Source organism: Rhagoletis pomonella, unplaced genomic scaffold (assembly GCF_013731165.1).
Source record: "Rhagoletis pomonella isolate Grant_MI unplaced genomic scaffold, Rhpom_1.0 Rhpom_scaffold_00010, whole genome shotgun sequence".
Lineage (NCBI taxonomy): Eukaryota > Metazoa > Arthropoda > Insecta > Diptera > Tephritidae > Rhagoletis > Rhagoletis pomonella.
The window spans coordinates 28,034,499-28,052,648 of NW_023458564.1; the positions used below are offsets into that span (position 1 = coordinate 28,034,499).

The following is an 18,150-nucleotide window of genomic DNA, read 5'->3' on the forward strand; positions in this document are numbered from 1 at the left end:
CATTTTGACTGCTGCCAAACTATCTGAGAAAATTAAAATTTTGTCCAAGTATTTTTCTTGGCAAGTTCTATTGCTTGAAGAATAGCTACAATTTCTCCACTAGTGGAGGTGAGATTGTCATTGATGTGGTGTAGGTAGGAAACATATGGGCAATTCACAAGGTTTCGTATTTGTCGTGTTTGTCGTGAAGTCATGATATTTCATGACAGTTGTAAAAATGTTGTTATTGTTTTGTGAAAAAAATAACACATGACGATACAACTCTGCAACCTATGTTTATTCGGTGTTATATGAGGTTAAGAGCTGAGATATAATAAATAATCGTAACAGGTGTTCACAACCGTCGTGTTTTAACACAACTTTTGTTAGGAAAATATAACTTCACAACACCTTGTGAATTGCCCAATTATTGTCAAAGTCATAAACTGCACAGCCGATCTTACCTTCACCAACAGATGCATCAGTGGATATCACTCTAAAATGTTGTTATTGTTTTGTGAAGAAAAATAACACATGACGATACAACTCTGCAACCTATGTTTATTCGGTGTTATATGAGGTTAAGTGCTGAGATATAATACATAATCGTAACAGGTGTTCACAACCGTCGTGTTTTAACACAACTTTTGTTAGGAAAATATGACTTCACAACACCTTGTGAATTGCCCAATTATTGTCAAAGTCATAAACTGCACAGCCGATCTTACCTTCACCAACAGATGCATCAGTGGATATCACTCTAACACCGTCTTTTTGTGCTAAAGCCTTTTTTTCCGCGTATATAGCCTGCAGCTGTATGTGAGAGTAGTTGTTTTTTGACATATTTAACTCTGAACCCCTGGTTTCTATTTTGAGGCTGTTTTTGTACTTTACATTGGTGTTGATTTTATTTAAGATTCCCCTAAATTTGGTGAAGGTATGACTGTAGCTAGAGTTTACCTTTTGTCCATTAAGCAGTTCCGCTCTTAATATAGGATTTAGAAACCATTGTTTGGTGAGTTCTTTTGCTGTTAGCCATTCTGCTCTTTTCAATGGAGTGAGTTCACACGCAATCGCATATCTGGCCAGTGTAGGAGTATTTGGAGGCAGCCCAAGACAGCGCCTTAGAGGTTCATTCACAATTGTTTGCAGTTGTTTGTTATACCCCTTTGATGCATTGGCGTAACTGGTATTCGCGTACTCAATTTTTGATCTTACAAATACTTTAAAGAGATTCAAGGCTATATTCGGTACTATTTTTGCTTTTATCGTCGTTAATTTGGCAAGTAGATTTTTGCCTGGAGTTATGTCTTTTTTGATCTTGCCTATATGTTCTTTAATCGTGGAATTTGCATCTATTGTCCTACCCAACCATTTGAGATTGTGTACTTGTTCTATTTTGTGGCCTCCTACCTCTATGCAATATCTGTTTCTTTTTCCTGCCGTCATAAGCATAAATTTCGTCTTACTGAGGTTTAGTGTTAGGTGTAGGGAGTTTAAAATCGCCTGAATTTCCTCAATTTTGGAAGCTAATTTTATAATGGCTGTTTTTTCATCTTTATTGTGCACCACAATCGCCAGATCATCTGCAAACTGGAAAAGCTGAGTTTTCTCTTCGTTGATGTTGTGAAGTTTAGCAGTATATACATATATTGAATAGTGTTGGTGAAAGGCAACTTCTTTGCGGCAGTCCGTTGTTTACTTCTATTGTATGTTTTCCCAAACTAAGTTGCCGTGATGCGAAAAAGTTATGAATCCAATCTGCAATTTTTGTGTTAGCGTTGTGGTCCACCAGTGTTTGATGCAGAGTTGTGAGATCAACGCAGTTGTATGCATCCGCAATGTCCAAGAGGCAAACGACCACTTTTTCCTTGTTGTGTTTACTGGTGGCCACTAGATGTAACATCTCATTCAGACACATTGTTGTAGATCGGGTCTTTCGGTAAGCAAAGCTTTTTGGAGGGATGATGTTTTTTTGTTCAACTTCTTCTGATAAGGCGTCCTTGATGAGCAAGTTAAGGCTTTTTGCAACCACAGATATAAGTGATATGGGCCGAAAATTGCGAAAACCTTCTAGGTCTCTGTTCCCTTTTGGTATTGGTACTATTTTTATTTTTCTCCAAGTGTCTGGAACTTCATTTTTGTTAAATTGGTTTTCTAGGGCTTTCAGAAATTCTTGTAGAGTTCCTTCTGATAAGTTTTTCAATATTTGGAACGTGATGTTGTCGTGTTCTCCTGCTGTCGACTTTTTCTTGTTAATTTACGCAAAAAATTTTCTACAGTGAAATTTAAATTTGTCACGTTTGTCAATTCTTGACTGTCTGTGCCTGCTGTGTGTCTCGTTCGTGTGGTGGAGCCTGTTCTTACCTGGTTTTTGATGTGTTCCAAATACTTTAAGTTGTCCTCAGAAGCCCATTCTTGGTTTGTATATTTTCTTCCTTTGACGTTGTTTATGAAGTTCCAGGCAGCTTTGGTGTTCGGTTCGCAATTTAGTTATTCCACTCTTCTCTTGTAGCTGCTGCTCTTTGCCTCTTTTACTGCCTTTTTCCATTCTGCAGTCGCTATTCTGGACGCCTCCAGGTCCTCTATATGTAAGGTTAGCTTTTTTCCTGTTGGCCGTATGTAGTCTGAATAATTTATTCAGGTCTTCATTCCACCATGCCTTGGGCTGCCATCTTTTTATGTTTAAATCTATGCTTACGCTTTCCCTGGCCTCTTTAACATCTTTCTGCAGTTGATTTAGGTTAGTAAACGTGATTCTTTTCACTTTATTAATAAAGCTACTTTTAGGGGTAAAAAAATTTGGAAGTTTGTGAATATCTTTAAGTGTGGTCAGAACCGGGAAATGCCTACTGCCTCCTATGCTGATTTGTGAACACTGCCATTCTAATTTCTCTTTATCTAAGTTGGTGAAGGTAAGATCCAGTACTGATCCCGCATTTCTTTCATTACATACGTCCGTTTTGGTGCCATCGTTTAGACATAGAAAATTTGCGGTTTTCAGTCTCGGAGCTTAGCAAAACGCCTTTAGGTGTGTTTATTTGATCGCCATACTTAATACATCTAGCATTAAAATCCCCTAGTAGGATTACATTTCTAAAATTGCTCAGAAATATAAACAAGCGGTTTATTTCTATCGAGAAATCATTGAATCTTAGGCTAGGCGGTAAGTATGCGTTACATATGGTTATGTTGGTGTTTAGGCTAGTAGTCTTTGCTATTAATACATCCATATTGCTGGTATACTTAATTTTCGTGAATTTGAGTCCTTTTTTGAAGCCGATAGCTACCCCTCCATAACCATCCGGCCTAGTCTTTCTTAGTAGATTAAAACCTATAAGATTGTGATTTGTTGTCAATTCGTCGTGTGAAAATATTTCCTGAAGGCATATGATGTCTATGTCGTGCCTATTATTAAAGTCGTCTAAATAGCTCTTATTTGCCTTAAGGCTTTGTATATTATATTGTAGGACTTTCGTGTTCATTTGTGGGAGTTGGTGTAATTCTGTCGCTAACTCTAACTTTACAAATTTTCTCTAGCAACTGTACTAGGGGTTCGTTTTGATATATTTCAAACTTTTTAATGAGTAAGCTAACCAGTTTCTCTATTTCTGTCACTCTGTCCCACTGTGCACTTAAAAAGACAGGCTGTTTAGTTGTGTCTTTTCTTTTTACACTGATTGTTTCTTTTTCGGTGTGCATGTTGGCGGGTTTGTACTGCGTTACTTGGCTATACTTCTTTCTTGTAAATTTTTGGTTAACTACCTGATCATTGTTTATGACTTTATTGTGATTGGAAAGAGTGGCCGGAAAGTTTTCCTCAAAATCTAGCAGCGAAAAACGATTTGCTCTATTTTCTAAACTATACATGTCAAAGTCCTCTTTTTTTGAGATTTTTTTATGGTCATTATTTCCAACACTTTTTCTTCTTTCTGCCACACTTCACATGCCTTTTTGTTCACTGAGTTGTGACCTTCATTCCCGCATAGAATGCAATTATTGGTATTGGTTTTACAGTTGCTATTACATCCTTCCTCTTTTCCACAAACAATGCATCGGGTTTTGGCTTTGCAGGTTAACCCGGTATGGCCAAGCCTTCCGCAGTTGAAACACTGTCTTACCCTCGGAATATAGTGCTGCACTTTAAGCTTAACATAAAATAGGTTTATTGTTTCCGGAAGCTCATGTCCTTGAAAACCAATTTTGACCGAAAATGTTGGTAGAAATTTTTCTCTATCATTTGGGTCCCGTCCAGTGTTGCCGCGCCGTCTCAAGAAAATGTATCACTGACCAAGCCAAAAATGTATCCAATTTTCTTTGTTTACGTATACATCTCATAATTTGTAAGAAAACCAAAAATTTTCAAGAAAAATACATAATTTAACCCATCCTAAGGACTTGGAATACATGTATATATATTTTTATTTTTAATAAAATTAAACATTTGTAATTTCAATTTATAAAGTACATTTTTTGTGCATAAGTATTTTGCAAAGTAGTATAATAAATAGCAAGTACACTCTAAAAAAGCATGTAAAGCTACTACTGAAAAGTATATATTTTTCAACAAGAGTCAGTATAAATATACGTATAAGATGTTCAGTATTTGATTTTGAACTTGAGGTCTTTAAAATATACTCATAAATACACATATCGATGGCTGAGTGGAAGATCGACCTATCTCGGCAGCCAGTTCGAAAACGCTCTATCTCAAAAAACTTTTCAAGAACGCCCTATTTCAGAATTTAATTGAAAAACACTCTATTTCAAAATTCGGTTCAAAAACACCCTATCTCACTTCAAAATGTATAAAAAATATGCTGATATAGGGCGTTTTTGAATCGGCAGCTGAGATAGGGCGTTTTTGAAACGAATTCTGAATTAGGGCGTTCTTGAAAAGTTTTTTGAGATAGAGCGTTTTCGAACTGGCTGCCGAGATAGGTCGATCTTCTACTCAGCCATCGATATATAGAATGCTTAAAATTGCAAAAATTTTCAAACTAAAAATACATTTCCTACTAATAATAAACATTACTATACTTTAAACATTTTATGTGTAATTTTGATCTTTGCGGCAAATTTGGTATGTAAAAGTAAACAGGCAATATTTAATTTTATTACACGGCGTCCAAATTTGTACACATTATAAGAGGAAACTGGTTACCTCTCTTAATATTCGCAAATAAACAAAATTTTTTTAGAGTGTATTTAAAGTCTTTTTAGTAAAATTCATACAAATTTCCTTAAATAAATAAAATTTAGTGTTTTTTAAGTGTATTTTAACCTTCCTTGAAATCTTCTTTCTTTTTAAATCAACAAATGAAAATATGTGATATGAAAGAGATTACTACAGAAAGAGTATAATTTATTATATATATATGTATATTAAGATCTTGCTTACAGCATCCTTTTAAGCTAATTAAAACAATTGCGCTTATTACCTATTTTGGTGAGATCTCTTCATATGTTCATTGCTTCGTTCACAAAAATTAAAATGCTTTAATTTCACGCTTAAGTAGCGATTTTTAATACATTTCTAAAACGTAATGCTTTCTACCATCTTTAATGAAATAGGGTTTTTGAACGAAAAAAAAACTTTATAGAATATCTATATAAAATTTTTGCCTATTTAAAAAAGTAACCATATTTATACTGATCGGAAAAAATAAGTATCCCGCAAAAATTCGTCTAAAATTGTATCCAATTGGATCTATTTAGATCCAAACGGCATCCCTGGTCCCGTCTAGTTAATCTAGTTACTGATGTCACTTTTATGTCTGATATGATGTTGCTTAGAATTTCTTGATCAGAAAAGCCCAGCGGCACATTTCTAACAACCCCCATGGTTTCAACAAAATTTCATGGAATGAATGGCTTCATTTCATTTTTAGTCAAATATTGGTTTTCAAGGCACTTGTTTGCTAATTCGTACGTTTCAAAAAAAAACTTTGTATAAAGCACTTGCTTTGTATAAAGATTTCCCTATCGCCTTAATATTTTTAATACCCTCTATCTGAAAATTTCTAATTTTATCCCACAGGAAAAGACCATTTCGCATTCTGTCATTATTACACATTGGGCTTTTTGATGTGTCTATTAAAACACAAAAGTCCCCCCTATGTACGTTTGTGTACCGCACACTGTACTTAATGCTTTCGTTATTCACAGTTGATGTTTCGTTTCCACTTTTTTCCGCTTGTCTTTCTAATAGCCTGGCGTACGTGCCTTTTGGTACAATCATACCTTGTAGCGGGATTTGCATTCCGTTATTTTCGTCCGTCTTTGTCTTTTAATTATTCTTTCTAACTGTACCTAATTTTGCACTGTCTTCGTCCGTCTCGGATTCTTTTTTCTCCATATTACAACCTTTAATTATTCTTTTTCTGTTTAATTTTTTCTGATTTCTACTGACTTCGAACCAATTCGAGGCCTCATTAATATCTACAGGCTCTGACGCCGAAGCGTCGGCCATGCTGCTTTGAAAACTTCTTGCTCACTTATATATGTATACACGGCACTGAGAAACTTATCCACAGAAATATGCCAAAACTTGATGCCACGCTAAATTGTCCTCTAAATTATAGAGTTGTCTCTAAAAGTTCTATATATTTTATAAAAACACAATTACTGCACAGTGATAAAAGAAAACTTAACACTTATAAATGCTGCTGAAGTCGACGTTCCACTAAAGATGAGTTGTAACCTCCACCCTCGGCTGCTATGCTGCGAATGGCGTCCATTTTTGTTTACTTTTACATTTGGCATTTCTCCTCTTCTTCGCAAAACTAATCGATAAAAGCAGGTTGGACACCGAAAAGTTATCGGTTAAATCTGAGATTATTTTATAGTTACAGATTAACAATGGACGAATTTTGTATGGCTAATCTCTTTTTCTAATTACAGATTAGGGAGTTAAGCTCAAAATTGAGGATAATCTACTTATATGTGAACCTAGTATTAGCCATATAAAATTCGTCCCTTGTTAGGCTTTCTGCACATTGGTCGTCCAATCATAATTGCTTCATCTTCACAATCATGATGCAACGATTACATGACGACTGCACTTTCGCACACTCGGTCGTGATATTTCAATTCATTTGGTGTCTAAAAATTTACTTGCAGCAGGTATTTTCTGTTTTTCTTGTTGATATTTTCGCGAAATATTTACAAAAACCTGCAATTTTTAAAATATAGACTGTGCTGCAACAATTCTAGACATAATTTTTCAGTAACATCTCTTCTTTTCTTTTCCTGAAATGTGTTTTGTGCAAGCACACAGAGACTTATTATAATTTCATCATATTTTATAGTTAAAACGCTCACACTCATTGAATTTTAATGCAATTATCCACTTTTTAATATTTTATTAGACTTTATGCAAAAAATACTAATTTGTATGCAATTTTAATGCAAATATTAACTTTTTCACTAATTTTTCCCCATAAAATGTAAACAAACAATGCGTGCTCAACGATTAGCAAACGACAGTCCGTTTCTGCATCTTCTACGATTTGCCGATAACTAGCCGATAACGACAAGTGTGCAGATCTCCTTTGAAATGCATGTGCTCGGCTGAAAATTTCAGGGCGAGACGATAACGCAAGTATGATTGGACGACAAGTGTGCAGATAGCCTTAATCTGTAATTATAAAATAATCTCAGATTTAACCGATAACTTTTCGGTGTCCATCCTAGTTTTATCGATTGTTTTTGCGAAAGAGAGGAGAAATGCCAAATGTAAAAGTAAACAAAAATGTACGCTAGCAAGTAAAAGAGGTTTGTAAAGGTATTTTTAATAAAATGTTAAGTTAAAATATATTTATATTGCTTATTATAGCAGAAAAACGTGATCACGGTGGCACAGAGAAGAAACATAAATTTTCCTTGAGATGTGAGAATAAGAAGCACAACAAATTTGACGGCTAATAATCTGAGATTTGCCTGTGTAAACGGGGTGATTAAAAAACGAGCTTTGATTGAGATAATATTGATATGTGAACATAGTTTTAATGAAGATAACAAATTGGAAGCTGTGGCGAGAGTCGAAGGTGAAGTCGACTTTAATAAATAAAAGTCGATCATGGAAAATCGACTTTCAGCCGAAAACGACTTTGCCATAACTGATCTTTTATTGTTGTTATTTTTTATTCACATAGCGAGTTTTGTAAAATTTGTAGATACTGAAATTTGAAAATATTTTACCGAGTTAAAAATCTATCATAAATGTCTAAAATATTTACACCCACAAATCAGATTCGCCTTACCAATGTAGCGGTTGTAAGGCTTAAGAAAGGAGGCAAGCGTTTTGAAATTGCTTGCTACAAAAATAAGGTGTTGTCCTGGAGGAATAACACGTGAGTATGATGGAAATGAGATATGTATATTTATTATAATTTTCTTTCCACTTTAAGAGAAAAAGACATAGATGAAGTTTTGCAAACGCACACAGTATTTACAAATGTTTCCAAAGGGCAAGCAGCAAAGAAAGATGAGCTCTTAAAGGCTTTCGGCAAAACCGATGAGACAGAGGTTTGCAAGGAAATTTTAGCAAAGGGTGAGCTACAGGTGTCTGAGAAAGAGCGCCAGTCTGTTCTGGATTCACAATTGAACAGCATTATAAACAGTGTAGCCGCACTTTGTGTTAACCCAGAAACGCGTCGTCCTTATCCGGCATCCATTATTGAGAAATCGTTAAAAGATGCTCACTTTTCAGTAAAAATGAACAAGAATACAAAGCAACAGACTTTAGATGCCATAAAGTTACTACGTGAGCACATGCCTATAGAGCGTTCACGCATGAAATTGCGAGTTTCGTTCGCCGGCAAAGAATGTAGTAAGCTTAAGGAGTCTGTGAGCAAGTTGGCCACCAAAGTCGAGCATGAAGAGTGGGACGAAGCAACGCTACACATGTCATTACTCATCGACCCGGGCAATTATCGTGTTATCGACGAACTTGTACGGAATGAAACTAAAGGCAAAGGTCTTGTTGAATTGCTCGAACTAAAAGAGGTAGTGGAGAATGAAGAGATCTTTTAGTTTAGATAATATATGTATATTTCATTGTAACCTTTTTTACATTTATAATTTCAAAGAATAACTAATTTCAAAATAAATGTATCCATGCAACTTGTAATGCCAGTTAATTTAATACACTTATCTATCTTACAGATGATAGAGGACTTGATACTTAAATTAACAAGTGTTTACATATATTATTATAAACATGTACATAGTATGCATGCTTAGGTTGTCCCCTCATTTGCGTTTTTTTAAATTTTCAAAACGACGCGAGAGATCATCAAAGTCTATATCATCATTATCAGTATTATTTGACTTTGGTTCCTCCGCCGGGAACTCCGGCAAATCACTTGGAACGTTTGGCAAATTTGGTATATCTTGTAAAGCTGGTGGAGCGCTTGGACCTGGTGGGGGCAATTTTTGCCGTGGCTGCGGTTTAGGTTTATTTTTATCCTGCAAAGAATTAATTTGTCAATTAAGTGCACATTTTCAACTTCGAAAGAAATTAAATTTAAAAATTACGCGTGGATTCCAACAGAACAAGGTAATTTTTACAAAGAAATAAAAAAAACTACCTGAATATTAAAGGGATTAATTGATGAGTATCGCGGTGGGGGATCATCGTACTGTTTAGGTCGCTGTTATATAGGAGAAAATAAATTAAAATTGAAAATAAAAATCAAAGCAAAGCAGGTGTAGTAATAAGGGTTTTGAGATGTGTAACAATGATTAAATTGCTAATTAAATATGTTAAGTGATAAACAAAAAGGCATGGATGTGTCAGTGGTTAAAAATAAACAAAATCAAAGCATTAGTTAATTCGGAAAATTTATAATTATAACAGGTTCACATATGCAACAAGGACAATTAAAAACCTATATTCTGCATTGGAAACTCAATTTTCCAGCTACATTGCAAGTATTTATGTATGTTCATAAACAATGTTAATAACAAGCTATACACAAATTACATGTTTCTTGATAAAAGTATAACAAAACTCACGAAGAAATGGCCAAATATTGGAACGTATGAAGATTTTAACGCAGCACATTAGAATGAGAAAAAACAGTTTTTAGGTTTGTATTCATGGACGTATAGGTACTAAGAATTTGCTGAAGAAATCTACGAACATATTCATACATTAACTGAAGGAAATACATATTTATGTATGAATCTATGTGAGATGTATTCAACTTAAAAATGTAAACATACCAAGATATTTTCATCTGGGCTACCGCTTTCACTGTTAATATCGGATGCCGTTGACGATTCTTCCTAAATGAGTCAGCGGCAAAAGGTAAGGTGTGTTACAACGAGCAAAAAAAAAACAAATAAGGAAAATAGCATGCAATACGTAATACTTCGAATACATATGTATGTATGTTACTATATATCTTATAATACCCATTATATATGGTAAATACTTACATTTATGAAAGAAGTATTTAAATCTTTATGCTCATAATTGGATTGAGCTGGTGGTATATTATAGGCAAACGGCTGTGGTGGAGTGGCTCCAGACGTTGCAGATCCACCACCACCAGATCCCGGCCCTGGACCGTAAGGTGGTGGATAATTGAATGGCTTTGCTGCCGGAGGGTCAGGCAGAGGAGGAAGTGAGGGGTAGCCAATAAAACCCATTTGAGGTGGTGGACCTACTCCACCACCACCTCCCAAGTTATTTCGGTCTGATAAATCAATTAAATGTGCCTGTGGTTGATTGCCTAAAAACAAACAGGAGCTGATTGAAAACAAAAAATAAAAAATAAATGGTACAGAAACACATACTGTTGGCCTTTTCCTCTTGCATTACTTGTGGGTCGGGCTCATACTCGATATTATAATTTTTAGCTATTTCGATTAAATACTTTTCCACTAACAGTTTAGGCGGAGCTTGAAGCTGGAGTTTATTCATCAATTTTCCAGATACTTGATGCTCTCCCGTTGCAGTACGGGAATGCTCGGCAAATTGAGGCCCGTATTTAGTAATGAAAATATCGGAAATCACTTTGAGTTCGGCCACATCACTTTGCAAGCGCGGGCACACCCACACCAAACTATATACTGCCTCAGCAATGCCATCATCTAATTCTTTCATCTGCGTAATTAAACCGAAACGGGCCAAGAGGAGGTCACAGTACATTTCAATTATTTCCATAGCTTCCACAAGATAATCCTCACTATTCAATGATTCAAAGCGTTTCAAAAGTTGTTTTTTCCAAATATATATGTACAAGGTTCGTTAATTTACCGTATAATGTGCTCTACTCGAATGCGGGCCCGCTCCGTTTTCCCAGTGGCCAAGTAATCTGCAATTTCCTTTCGTGCCTTCTGCGCTAGTTCAGCCTTCTTTTTTTCCAATAATTTAAGCCTATTCAAAGCGAGACGAAGATTCGTCTTTAACTTTGTATAGTTTGGACCACTGGAGAACATATCTACTGCTTTTCCGGGATACAGTTAATAGTAAAACGTTTAGAACAGATTTAATTAAACGTCGTTTGTAAATCACAAATACTTTTGTGACTCATTTTCATCCATTCTCATCAAACAAAAAGTGACGTCAAAAAGAAAGGACGTTTCAATAAGAAGTTGCCGTATTCTCAAGTTTTTCTCTTTAGCGCCTGTTTATACGAGGCAAGTCAACACCGAAAGAATACAAGATTGCGCTGTTTCGATTTGGTTCTGAAAAATTTTAATTGTTTGACTTAATTACCAATTGCTAATATTTGTTCTTTCTTTCCATTGCGCTCAAATCAAATGCAAATACGTATACCGTCCCCAATAAACTAAAACAATTTAGGTTTGTATAGTAATTTCTCTAGTAAAACATTGCAGCGAGAGCGTAAAAACGAAATAAAGCGTAAAATTGAGAAGAAAGAAAACTAGCAGAAAAAGTTATTGAACACAAAACAAGTAAAAACTTGCAAATGAATAGTTGTTGCACCGCTTTGATATTCTGCTGTAAACATTTTACTAATTATAAATCAGTTTTAAACTCTTTGCTTTACACACAAGCACTTACACAGCGCAGTACATCATTATCATTTTGATTTCCAACCATTTTACTTCTGTTTGTGCTAAACCAATTCAACCAATGGCGGCTCTTGACATTTATTCTTCTTCTTCTTCTGCTAACTAATTTCTGCTAGTAAAAATTTCACTAGCAAGAATTTACCGCTCTCCCGTGTTGTTACGCTCCCGATTCAGTGCTCTCTTGCAAATTTTTTGGGTTATCATACAGTTTACCAGTAAAAATTTGCAGGTTCCAGTACAATTTATTACTGATTATTGGTTACTATACAAACATTTTAATTGCGCGTAAAAAACATACCTTTTAGTGTGACAAAATGTAGTCGGCGTCGTTTTCCAATTTTATATGTGAAACAACAACACCACAGATTTTACGGTTAGAAAACGTCTTAAAATCTACATGTCTACATTTTAAGACACTATTTGGAACGAACTGTGAACACCCCAAATACAACGTTCACGTCCAACATTTTGCTCGAAATGAATTGTCGTAACTATTGTCAGGGCGCCCACGCCACGGAGACAATTATCAGCGTTTCATTGTCTTGACTGCATTGTCTAATGTAAACACGCCGCAAGAGAGAACAACATGAATACCCCTAATACGAGGCGGTTAATTTTTTATCCATCTTGATATTCAGAAGTATAATTAGGTGGCAACAACAGTTCTTAAGTGACGTTTGAAAGTAAACAAAATTTTAGAATCAACAAAAAACATCTGAGAATATAAACGTCAAAGATTAGCATACACACACAAACTATCTGACGTTCGCTTTGGATTCGGTTTCCGTACGGTTGCTCCTAATAGTTTGTTTTTTTGTTTAAGAAAACTATTATTAATATTAATAATTGTGTGCTGAAGCAGTGCATTTAAGTGAAAGTTATGTTGATAAGTATATATTTATCGAAGAACGCTCTTAAAACCGAATTGTGTTGAATAACACCTTAAAAAAAACAAAGTTGTGGTACCACTATCTCCAACTGGTGTAATATACGCAGTCCTAGTGGGACCATTATTTGCGCCAAAACAAAAGGCTGAAAATGTCAATCACAATACAATTGCCGCTGCAGATTTTCGCGGAAAAACAAACGGAAAACAGAATGTCAAAATGGATTTACCAACCAGATGTCGCTGTTGGAGCAGCGCGATGGCGGCCTTGTGCGCGTATTCGAAGTTCGAAATTTCGAAAGTATTCATCGGCAAATGTCAATTGTCGCGGTGCGGAGCGGGGAAGTTTACTCGATTTCCACGCCATATTTGATTTCTACGCAAGAAGAAAGCAATTTTTCTGTGAGGTTTTAACCTGATATTGGAGTCATAATTGGAATTATACAAAATGTCCTGTGTATAGAACCGCCGGAAAAGATTATCAGCAATTAAATAGCAAATCGTTAGCATCGATATTGTGCCATTAAATGTGAGTCCAAAAGGATTTTATATTGTGTAATTTGTGAAAAGTTTGTCAGATGTTTTCGTGATGGTGTACTTAGTTTTGTTGAAAAGCCGAGGCGATATACATAAAGCCGAGTGCTCATATTTGTGAAGCACAAAGCCAAGATCAAATTCCGAGACACTATTTCAAAAGGAATATACCTTTTGAAAAAAATATTTATGTATATTTATATATATAGCGGAAGAAAGGCCTTTATAAGCTCGTGGAAAATATATAAGAAAAAATAAGTATGTATGTATGCTTTAAAAGCCGACCTCTTCATTCATATAGAAATCTCAATTTTCCAATCTGCTTGCTATACAGATAATAAGCAAGGTCCGAAGCGTTTTTAGGTTTTCAACCGTCCTAAGTGATTTCGGTGTTCTCGGAGGTTGCGAGATCGTGCGAAAAGGTGTTTGCCATGGTATTGGCATCATGTGTTGTTTATCTCATTTACCATTAGGCCGCGCCTTTGCGGAATCGGATTGCTGGAAGATGGGAGTTAGATAAGGAGCAATAAATGGCAAATGTAAACAGTTGGTGTTATCGTGTGGGGTATCCTCTCACGCCAATGAGGAATTAGAAAAAATATTCTATGTACATACATATCTACATAAGGGATGTAAGTAAAAAATACGTCGACACTTCGAAGTCAATAAGTTATTCACCCGTATGCTGTAATCCGAAAGTTCGTAGTTACGAATTCGTAGCTCCGTTCCGAATATTCGAATATTGGTATGCTGTAATCCGATCGTAGCTATCAACGGCGTTGCCAACTAAATTAGTGAAATTCGAAGTTCTTACTCGGCTGCTTTGGCAGAAACAAATCAAAATAAATATACATAATCGCAAGTGAACAGTGAAATTAAAAAAAAAATTGTTTAATCATTATTTGAAATGACTTTTCCTTAATTAAGTAGAATACAAAGGATTCAGTGGCCGGCGCACTTTTGTCCCAGGAGGAAGAACAGCTTACAGTTGCATTAATATACAAAGGAGATTGCTAAGAGATTGTTCTGATCCATTTAGCTTAAATGATAAAATGTAAGTTCCCTCCTTTTAAGGGCCTCCATTACACTAGATATTGTGCCGCTTTAATTCGTGGAACGCTTTCCCGAAATTCCAACACATCCTCTTTAGCTCCTTTTACAAAACCTCGACCAATGTCCGGCTTTTCGCTCATGTATTCCACCAGTTGTTCGTATTGCGAGCGATTTGTTGTGATCTTCGATCTGTTAATTTTGTAAACATTTAATAATAAATTTTTTTTTTCATATCATATTCATTTTTACATATTTTTGCGTTTACACTTTATTTTACTGATATTTTAAAACAATTTGCTTCGCTCCGACACGAGTTGCTATTTGTACAAAATTTCCGACAAATACATAAAAATGACAGCTACGTCGGATTCAGGCATACCAACATTACGAATTTCGAAGATTGCCTACGAATTTCGAAATTACGATACGACAACGCGGATTTCAGCATACCAATTTTACGATTCGTAGCAAAATCGAATCTACGACGGATTACAGCATAGGGGTGATTGTCTATTTGGGTACTGGTTATGAATTTGTACAACGATTTTGGGTTACTGTGCCCAAACGCGTGAATCGAATCAAAAAACTTTTACACACACTTGTAGACAACAGTTCACGCTTTATTACAAAAATTTAATTTACTAAATCTGTGCACTAATTTAACAATAATGTCGGTTCGAAATATGGTACCTATTTGTTGCAAATTTTTGTTATAAGTTTGTATATTTTTATATACAAGATATTTTTATAAAATACCCAGTAACCAAACCAAAATAGACATCACTGGGCATTCCCACGACAGCCGGTTCTACGTACCGGAATGACTCGGGGTTTTACCCGACCACGGGCTGTTGTTTCGGAGATCTAACCCCGTTTAGGTCGGCGAAATCCATCAAACGTTGCTCGATCCCAGGGCTACACCTTCTCCGCACCCTTCTGCTCAGGGCTGGCATAGAGTCAAACCCAGGGCCAGAAATCTACATCTGCTGCGTATGCCAGAGACGACTGCATACAAACTCCACTTCGGTCAGGTGCAATGCCTGTGACGGGTGGGGTCACCTTCGCAACTGCTCGGGCCTACGTACGCACCGGCAATGGACCACGTCGTTCGTGGTCCCGTGCTGTGCGAACCGGACCGCCTCCACGGCAAACTACCACCCGCCTGGGCAGCACACAATCAACACACCCACACCCCAACACAACACAGCAATAGACACACAAACAAACACAATAGCACCCACACACCGCCGCCGGCAACTCCTAGTCCCTCCGACAATCTGCTCTGTCTGTCAGTCAAGAATATACCGTAACGTGACATCAGTCAAGTGCAACTCTTGCCTTGGCTGGTGCCACTTTAGGGCATGCTCAGGGCTTCGCAACACGCGTGATTGGACGAGTGACTATATGGGCCCCTGCTGTGCTGCCCCGTCGCATCCCTCCCCCGCGACGCCGCCAACCACCACCACAAGGCAGCACCCCCTTCTGCAGCACGTACAGCAGGGGGCCGGCAGGCAACACAACTCTTTAACACCACAAATCACAATTGGTCTCCCAAGGCACACAAAGGTGCTACAATTTAACTGTAACGGACTCCAGAGCAAGATCGAGGAGTTAACTGTCTTTATGGGAAGGCATGGAATATTAATAGCTGCGGTCCAAGAGACGAAGTTGCACGGCAATTCAATCCTGTTGAATTGCTCCGGATACAACGTGCACCGTCGAGATCGCGAACGAGATAATGGTGGAGGTTTAGCGTTCATCACGCACCACACCGTGCAGTATCGTCTCATTGAAGCAGACATCGACCGCAGGGATACCATCCTAGAATGTCAGGGTATTGATATCCGGTCAGGCGATGTTGAGCTCGAAATATTTAACGTATACATACCCCCCGTCACCAGCTGCCCGGCAGGATATCACCCTGAAATAGGTGCGCTACTCAGAGGTGAAACCGATCTCTGGCACTCTAGCCTGTCAAATGATCGTAGGGGAATACATCTGGCTGAGCAGATAGACGATTCGACATTCTGCACAATGAACGACGACGCACCCACCAGGATTATGGGCAGCTGCTGCAGCTCGCCAGATCTAACAATTGTCAGCGCTGGTCTGATAAACAACGTATCATGGCGACCTATGCTGACCCTAGCATCAGACCATCTGCCCATAGTCATCTCGATTGATAAACCTGCCGACCTTGCTTCCGTGGAACACCGGACCAATATCAACTTTTCCAAAGCTGACTGGAAAGGCTTCACGGATGTTACTGAGGGCGCCTTCACTGCACTACCCATACCAACCGACGTTCATGTAGGTGAGCGTAAGTTCCGCAGGGTTGTCACCGCTGCTGCAGCTCGCTTCATCTGGTCGCCTCTGGTGTGAGCAAGCTTTGGTCAACCGTGAGGTCGTTGTCCAACCCGACGAAGCGCGACGACAGAGTCGAGATAGACTTTGGTGACCACGCTTCGTCGGACCCGGAGAGATGCGCGAGCTATTTTAGCCGGCAGTTCATTCTGCATCCTCCGGTGGATAAAGCCAAACGTCGAGTGACCAGAAGGCTGCGCAAAATGCCAAAACCTAGTGCGTTTCTTGTTTTCACCAGCGGTGAGGTAAGGGTAGCCATCGGGAAGGCGAAAGCCTCCAAAGCCATTGGACCCGACGGAATATGCATGTTGATGCTGAAAAATTTGGGTCCTGCGGGAGTAGCGTACCTAACGGAGGTCCTGGACCTGTCATTGGCCACTCTCGTCATTCCAGACATCTGGAAAATGGGGGAGTGGTCCCACTGCTCAAACCGGGGAAACCAGCCAACAAAGCAGTGTCTTCTCGCCCGATAACTCTCCTTTCCCCGGTAGCGAAGACACTTGAGGCCCTGCTGCTCCCGTACTTCACGAACCACCTGACCCCAGCGAAGCATCAACATGGGTTCCGTAAAGTGCATAGTACAACAACAGCACTTAACGCCATAAACACTCAGATAACTCGTGGCCTAAACCGAAACCGCCCCTGTGAGAGAACTATTCTAGTAGCGTTGGACATGTCCAAGGCGTTCGACACTGTCAGTCATTCAACGCTACTAGAAGATATAGAGGCCTCCTCACTCCCACAGGGACTCAAACGGTGGTCGGCGAATTACCTGAGTGGTCGACACTCGTCAGTAATCTTCAGAGACAAAACCAGCAAGCCACGTAAAATTAAACAGGGGGTACCACAGGGTGGTGTCCTGTCCCCGCTACTGTTTAATTATTACATATCAAAGCTTCCTCAGCCACCAGAGGGTGTTAATATAGTCTCATATGCTGACGATTGTTCGATCATGGCGTCTGGGAATGGAATTGATGACTTGTGCTCAAAAGTAAACGGTTACCTCTCCGAACTTTCTTGCTTCTTCACTGCAAGGAGCCTAGCCCTATCCCCTGCGAAATCCTCGGCAACCCTTTTCACCACCTGGACGAAGGAGGTCAGACTGCCACTGGGTATTCACGTCGATGACGTCACAATACCGACGGTGAATGACCCGAAAATCCTCGGAGTTACCTTCGACAGTCTGCTCTCCTTCTCGGCGCATACAACCGCAATTGTCAACAAAGTACAGAGCCGCAACAATGTCCTCAAGTCGCTGGCCGGCAGCACTTGGGGCAAAGATA

General features: G+C 38.1%; 3 protein-coding genes across 9 annotated transcripts in view; 2 read left to right on the forward strand and 1 right to left on the reverse strand.

Moving 5' to 3' along the window:
• The first annotated feature begins 8,103 nt into the window (after positions 1 to 8,103).
• Positions 8,104 to 9,122, forward strand: LOC118746206 (ribosome maturation protein SBDS-like). The gene is made up of 2 exons (XM_036480032.1): positions 8,104 to 8,333; positions 8,391 to 9,122. The coding sequence occupies exons 1-2, from the start codon at positions 8,203 to 8,205 to the stop codon at positions 9,013 to 9,015; spliced, it is 756 nt and encodes a 251-aa protein (XP_036335925.1). The 5' UTR covers positions 8,104 to 8,202; the 3' UTR covers positions 9,016 to 9,122.
• On the reverse strand, positions 9,053 to 11,556 carry LOC118746204 (IST1 homolog). Of its 7 annotated transcripts, none has more exons than XM_036480025.1 (6): positions 11,249 to 11,556; positions 10,786 to 11,177; positions 10,426 to 10,721; positions 10,210 to 10,272; positions 9,573 to 9,635; positions 9,053 to 9,450 (listed from the first exon to the last, which is right to left on the reverse strand). In XM_036480025.1, exons 1-6 carry the CDS (start codon positions 11,428 to 11,430, stop codon positions 9,235 to 9,237), a joined length of 1,212 nt encoding a protein of 403 aa, XP_036335918.1. In that variant the 5' UTR covers positions 11,431 to 11,556; the 3' UTR covers positions 9,053 to 9,234. The 7 variants fall into 7 exon arrangements, with proteins under 7 accessions (XP_036335918.1, XP_036335919.1, XP_036335921.1 ...); XM_036480030.1 differs by lacking the exon at positions 9,573 to 9,635 and adding an exon at positions 10,000 to 10,142 and having other exon boundaries at positions 9,386 to 9,450; XM_036480029.1 differs by lacking the exon at positions 9,053 to 9,450 and adding an exon at positions 10,000 to 10,142.
• Positions 11,557 to 12,797: 1,241 nt separating this feature from the next.
• The window catches only part of LOC118746207, a 45,211-nt gene continuing 39,858 nt past the window's right edge, over positions 12,798 to 18,150 (forward strand). The window contains exon 1 of the mRNA XM_036480033.1: positions 12,798 to 13,445. The gene's annotated coding sequence lies outside the window, so the exon portion shown is untranslated. The remainder of the gene's footprint in view (positions 13,446 to 18,150) is intronic.

Coding starts and splice junctions, on each gene's coding strand:
- LOC118746204 (XM_036480025.1), bottom strand. CDS start 11,430: ATGTTCTCCAGTGGTCCAAACTATACAAAGTTAAAGACGAATCTTCGT. Junction 11,178..11,248: donor CGAGTAGAGCACATTATACG/GTAAATTAACGA, acceptor ATCATTGAATAG/TGAGGATTATCTTGTGGAAG. Junction 10,722..10,785: donor GCAAGAGGAAAAGGCCAACA/GTATGTGTTTCT, acceptor GTTTGTTTTTAG/GCAATCAACCACAGGCACAT.
- LOC118746206 (XM_036480032.1), top strand. CDS start 8,203: ATGTCTAAAATATTTACACCCACAAATCAGATTCGCCTTACCAATGTA. Junction 8,334..8,390: donor TTGTCCTGGAGGAATAACAC/GTGAGTATGATG, acceptor TTCCACTTTAAG/AGAAAAAGACATAGATGAAG.